Below are 6688 nucleotides of genomic sequence, written 5' to 3' on the forward strand. Positions count from 1 at the left end.
TACTCTGCGATGATGTAATTGTTGTAGGATTAGGATTAGAATCGGATTGTTGATGTTTAGTACTAGGTATCCTCGAATGACAACTTTTACCGGATACTAAAGAAGGAGTTCTTTCCCGGAATGAATATTCCCTTTCCGCAGCGTTCATCACGTTATTCTCTTTTTTACGTTCTCTCATTCTGTTTCGGCCCTCGCTATTAAACCGCTTTAACAGACGAGCTTTAGCCGAACTGTATCTGGAAAGATGATTCGACGAGTGTCTGTCATCAGCGGCGGCGCCCGACGACGACGCGAACAGTAACGTCGTACGTAAAATACGTCGCTGTTCTCGTTCTAATCCAGGATTAAGATCGACGGGTCTCAAGTCGGATTTATTTTTTATCAATATCTTAGCCCCATACTCGAGTAGTATCCTACTACAGTCTGTTGACTGAAACGCCTTACTGGAAGCTAAGTGTAGCGGAGTGCTGCCGTCTGTCAGCTCGTCTCGAAAGTTTGCGTCGGCTCCGAATTTCAGTAGAAATCTGGTGATTGTTGAGTTTCCCTTAGCAACGGCTAGAAATAACGGCGGTAACGTGAATAAATGATCTAGAGAGTAAATACGCGTAAAACTATTACTGTAGTGAGTAGCAACATGAATAGGCGTAGGAGAAGGAGTAGGAGCAGGAATAGGAGTAGGACTAGGAGTAGGAATAGGAATAGGAGTAGGAGTAGGAGTAGGACTAGGAGTAGGAACAGGAATAGGAGTAGGAGTAGGAGTAGGACTAGGAGTAGGTACGAGGAACGTTATATCATCATTAGATCGATATTGTTCGGTTGAATTGTTATAAAAGATGAATCGATCTTGTTTTTCTTTAGAAGGAGTTCTCTGTAGTATATGTGTTCCGCTATCGGGATCTATTCCAATACCTGCTTCATTCACATCGATACCGTATCTCAATAACAGTTTCACTACATCCACTGAGTTATATAATATCGCTACGTGTAGCGAATTACGGAAAATCGCTGGCGTTTCCAGCGATTCGGTCGCGTCAACCGCCAGTTCAGTTTGTTCGAACCGATCGAGTAAAGTTTGACTTTTTCTCAATAATATTTCTACATCTTGACTGAGATGAGATTTTCCGCAACTTCTCGAATCTAAACTTCCTTTATCTAAAATCGACTCGTGAAGATTCACCGTGAATTTACCGTGGTGAATATCCAGCAGTTTTTTTACTATAAAAATATCATTTTCTTTAATCGCTTTTTCTAATTGATTCGCCTCGAAACTGAGATCACAAATCGATGACGCAAAACTGGGCACTCTACTGTAAAACCCTAGTGTACCGGAGGTAGGTACATATAAACAGGATGTAGATGGCGCTGCTTCCGGTACGATCAGGAACTCAACACGACTTCCGGTTTGCATGATCGCGTGATAAGGACTAGTGCTGCCCTCATACGTCGAATGAGACGGTGACCGTGATACCATATTCCTGTACTATAGGTCGTGACACATCTGAAAAAAAAACAACAACAAGATTGTATCCAGTTCGCTGACCCCTAACCCCACTGTGACTTTGACCACTCTGATGTGTTATTGTTCCCCCCTCGCCCCCCCCCATAGGAAGGAGAAACAACTGCTGATGATAGTAAAACTGAAATTAATTTGTACGACATAAAAAGGGTGGAACCCAAACGGTACTGCAATATCCAGGCACCAGACCCGACCGGGGTTTATACACGGGATACATTGTATCACACTACACGGGATACACTGTATCCCGTGTAGTGTGATACACTGTGATACAGTGTATCACGCATCGGGATACACTGTATACGTGACTGTTATAAAGATGACTGTTATCGGTCCAGGTCGTAATTCTTACGTTAATCCAATAAATTCAACAATCCGAATAAAACTGGCGTAAATTACAACCACTACACCGTCTCCATCTGTCGTTATGGTTACCTAGTGAGAGAATGCTATATCTACTGACACCTGGCGGGATACAGGGGTATTAACTCAGATTTACTGAGATGCTGTCAGTTTGAATTCGGTGCTACTGAGGGCAATCCTTGGGGCGATCCTGGGTCAGTCCTGGGGGCGATCCTGGGTCAGTCCTGGGGGCGATCCTGGGTCAGTCCTGGGGGCGATCCTGGGTGGCAATTCTTGGAGTCTGATGAAAAAGCCCTTAACAACTCATCAGGAACACTAAACCTTTGTAATCCAGAGAATGATAGCAGGTATTATACCTGACACCTGGTAATTATAGTTTGACTGACCATACAAACCTCCAGACCATGTCAGTTACCATATGGTATATGGTCAAGTGGTTAGCGTGCCCGACTTGAATGCGTCAGGTCCCAGATTCGAATCCTGATATTCTCAACGATTCTTTTATTCATTCGAGTGATATGTCGCGAGTTCCATGTCAGTGGTAATCACTGGGTTCGAACCCGGGACACCCCTGTTTTCAGCATTCTAGTTGCTGTTTTGTTCAAACGTTTAACGACGGTTCGAACCCGTGTTGTTTTTATACGCGTTATGGATATAACGTTTCTACGCGTCTTGTAGCTCAAGGTTCGTTAGGAAACCCTGGAGGATGGAATTACATTACAGTAGGTCTGGTCGCGCGGTCGGGCTGCTGCTGCTGCTGCTGCTGCTGCTGCTGCTGCTGCTGCTGCTGCTGCTGCTGCTGCTGCTGCTGCTGCTGCTGCTGCTGCTGCTGCTGCTGCTGCTGCTGCTGCTGCTGCTGCTGCTGCTGCTGCTGCTGCTGCTGCTGCTGCTGCTGCTGCTGCTAATGGTACTGGTGATATAATAGGGCCATTACTGTAACATTGACACCATTGATTGATACTTTATTAGCGTTTACGGTAAATTGTTTTATTTTGCGCAGTGATATACAGAGACCTCTACCCGGGGATGAGTGTCACGTGTCTGACGGTGACCTTTACCTTCGTCGCGAGTATCATCAAGAGAAAAGTAAAACATCCGTTTTACGGTGCAGGTGTTCGTACCGCAGACACCCGCAGACACCCGCCGCCAGTAACTAACCTAACAATACGACAAACAAACATGTGTTACATCCCCCCCCCCCCCACAGAGACTATTCCCCGTTTGAGCCCCCGGCGGGTCACGAGGAGGAGCAGGGAGACAGTATCCCCTCCCCCTCCCCCCGGCGGGTCACGAGGAGGAGCAGGGAGACAGTATCCCCTCCCCCTCCCCCCGGCGGGTCACGAGGAGGAGCAGGGAGACAGTATCCCCCTCCCCCTCCCCCCGGCGGGTCACGAGGAAGAGCAGGGAGACAGTATCCCCCTCCCCCTCCCCCGGCGGGTCACGAGGAGGAGCAGGGAGACAGTATCCCCCCTCCCCCTCCCCCCGATGGGTCACGAGGAAGAGCAGGGAGACAGTATCCCCCTCCCCCTCCCCCGGCGGGTCACGAGGAGGAGCAGGGAGACAGTATCCCCCCTCCCCCTCCCCCCGATGGGTCACGAGGAGGAGCTGGAGACTGATTTGATGGTTTCATTAAATCCCGGATAATCCGTTGATGTATGGTTGAATTATGTAGCGGTGATTGGCTGTAAATCTGATGTAGATTAAACACTGACCGCTAACATACAGAATTCAGATCTATTAAACTGCGTCCCGAATTAATCAGAACTCACATCCTTCACCCCGCTCAATTACTGGCGACGCATTTAAATTATACCGATACATGGAACCTATAAGCATAGGACCTGTCTGACTGATGGCGGTGTCAGTCAGTGAGAAAATCTGAATTAATTGAATTCTCTTTATTCTCTCACAGAGAGAGCGAGAGAAAGAGAGAAAGAGAGACGACTATCTCGTTTATATGAGACAGAATTGAATGCATGAATGTTGCCTGTGGCGAATGTTGGTAAGCCATTAAATTCATCCAAGCATCTTCTCTCACTCTCTCTCACTCTCACTCTCTTTCACTCTCTCTCACTCTCACTTTCTTTCACTCTGTCCGTCTGTCTGTCTGTCTGTCTCTCCCCAATCTTACTCCTTGTCGGGGTCTCACTATACCGGTAAAACACGCAGTTTCTCTGCTGTTGCTATATACATAGTATGGCTCCATGAGTGGTGAGGTGGGTGAGGGGTGCTGGTGAGTGGTAAGGTGGGAGGTGGGTGAGGTAGTTGATGTGGTTAGTGGTGATGTGGGTGATGGGTGGGTGAGTGGTAAGGAAGGGGGTGAGCAGGGTAAGGTGGGTGAGTGGTAAGGTGGGTGAGAGGTAAGTTGGGGGTGATGTGGTAAAGTGGGAGGTGGGGGTGTTTGAGGTGGTTGAGAGGTGATGGTGGGTGATGTGGTAAAGTGGGAGGTGGGGGTGTTTGAGGTGGTTGAGAGGTGATGGTGGGTGATGTGGTAAAGTGGGAGGTGGGGGTGTTTGAGGTGGCTGAGAGGTGATGGTGGGTGATGTGGTAAAGTGGGAGGTTGGGATGTTTGAGGTGGTTGAGAGGTGATGGTGGGTGATGTGGTAAAGTGGGAGGTGGGGGTGTTTGAGGTGGTTGAGAGGTGATGGTGGGTGATGTGGTAAAGTGGGAGGTGGGGGTGTTTGAGGTGGTTGAGAGGTGATGGTGGGTGATGTGGTAAAGTGGGAGGTGGGGGTGTTTGAGGCGGTTGAGTGGTGATGGTGGGTGATGTGGTAAAGTGGGAGGTGGGGATGTTTGAGGCGGTTGAGAGGTGATGGTGGGTGATGTGGTAAAGTGGGAGGTGGGGGTGTTTGAGGTGGTTGAGAGGTGATGGTGGATGATGTGGTAAAGTGGGAGGTGGGGGTGTTTGAGGTGGTTGAGAGGTGATGGTGGGTGATGTGGTAAAGTGGGAGGTGGGGGTGTTTGAGGCGGTTGAGAGGTGATGGTGGGTGATGTCGTTAAGTGGGAGGTGGGAGTGTTTGAGGTGGTTGAGAGGTGATGGTGGGTGATGTGGTAAAGTGGGAGGTGGGGGTGTTTGAGGTGGTTGAGAGGTGATGGTGGGTGATGTGGTAAAGTGGGAGGTGGGGGTGTTTGAGGTGGTTGAGAGGTGATGGTGGGTGATGTGGTAAAGTGGGAGGTGGGGGTGTTTGAGGTGGTTGAGAGGTGATGGTGGGTGATGTGGTAAAGTGGGAGGTGGGGGTGTTTGAGGCGGTTGAGAGGTGATGGTGGGTGATGTCGTTAAGTGGGAGGTGGGAGTGTTTGAGGTGGTTGAGAGGTGATGGTGGGTGATGTGGTAAAGTGGGAGGTGGGGATGTTTGAGGTGGTTGGGAGGTGATGGTGGGTGATGTGGTAAAGTGGGAGGTGGGGATGTTTGAGGCGGTTGAGAGGTGATGGTGGGTGATGTGGTAAAGTGGGAGGTGGGGGTGTTTGAGGTGGTTGAGAGGTGATGGTGGGTGATGTGGTAAAGTGGGAGGTGGGGATGTTTGAGGCGGTTGAGAGGTGATGGTGGGTGATGTGGTAAAGTGGGAGGTGGGGGTGTTTGAGGCGGTTGAGAGGTGATGGTGGGTGATGTGGTAAAGTGGGAGGTGGGGATGTTTGAGGTGGTTGGGAGGTGATGGTGGGTGATGTGGTAAAGTGGGAGGTGGGGATGTTTGAGGCGGTTGAGAGGTGATGGTGGGTGATGTGGTAAAGTGGGAGGTGGGGGTGTTTGAGGTGGTTGAGAGGTGATGGTGGGTGATGTGGTAAAGTGGGAGGTGGGGGTGTTTGAGGTGGTTGAGAGGTGATGGTGGGTGATGTGGTAAAGTGGGAGGTGGGGGTGTTTGAGGTGGTTGAGAGGTGATGGTGGGTGATGTGGTAAAGTGGGAGGTGGGGGTGTTTGAGGTGGTTGAGAGGTGATGGTGGGTGATGTGGTAAAGTGGGAGGTGGGGGTGTTTGAGGTGGTTGAGAGGTGATGGTGGGTGATGTGGTAAAGTGGGAGGTGGGGGTGTTTGAGGTGGTTGAGAGTTGATGGTGGGTGATGTGGTAAAGTGGGAGGTGGGGGTGTTTGAGGTGTTTGAGAGGTGATGGTGGGTGATGTGGTAAAGTGGGAGGTGGGGGTGTTTGAGGCGGTTGAGAGGTGATGGGGGTGATATGGTAAAGTGGGAGGTGGGGGTGTTTGAGGTGGTTGAGAGGTGATGGTGGGTGATGTGGTAAAGTGGGAGGTGGGGGTGTTTGAGGTGGTTGAGAGGTGATGGTGGGTGATGTGGTAAAGTGGGAGGTGGGGGTGTTTGAGGTGGTTGAGAGGTGATGGTGGGTGATGTGGTAAAGTGGGAGGTGGGGGTGTTTGAGGCGGTTGAGAGTTGATGGTGGGTGATGTGGTAAAGTGGGAGGTGGGGGTGTTTGAGGTGGTTGAGAGGTGATGGTGGGTGATGTGGTAAAGTGGGAGGTGGGGGTGTTTGAGGTGGTTGAGAGGTGATGGTGGGTGATGTGGTAAAGTGGGAGGTGGGGGTGTTTGAGGTGGTTGAGAGGTGATGGTGGGTGATGTGGTAAAGTGGGAGGTGGGGGTGTTTGAGGTGGTTGAGAGTTGATGGTGGGTGATGTGGTAAAGTGGGAGGTGGGGGTGTTTGAGGCGGTTGAGAGTTGATGGTGGGTGATGTGGTAAAGTGGGAGGTGGGGGTGTTTGAGGTGGTTGAGAGGTGATGGTGGGTGATGTGGTAAAGTGGGAGGTGGGGATGTTTGAGGTGGTTGAGAGGTGATGATGGGTGATGTGGTAAAGTGGGAGGTGGGGGTGTT

At 50.4% G+C, this 6688-nt stretch overlaps 1 protein-coding gene across 1 annotated transcript; it reads right to left on the reverse strand.

The window, feature by feature from the left end:
* Positions 1 to 19: 19 nt before the first annotated feature.
* LOC141899200 (uncharacterized) lies at positions 20 to 1471 on the reverse strand (the record flags this gene model as incomplete). Its single annotated transcript, XM_074785362.1, has 1 exon — positions 20 to 1471. A coding segment is annotated over exon 1 (1452 nt), but the record flags the coding sequence as incomplete, so codon positions are not given.
* Between the last annotated feature and the right edge of the window lie 5217 nt (positions 1472 to 6688).

Source organism: Tubulanus polymorphus, chromosome 2 (assembly GCF_964204645.1).
Source record: "Tubulanus polymorphus chromosome 2, tnTubPoly1.2, whole genome shotgun sequence".
Taxonomy (NCBI): domain Eukaryota; kingdom Metazoa; phylum Nemertea; class Palaeonemertea; order Tubulaniformes; family Tubulanidae; genus Tubulanus; species Tubulanus polymorphus.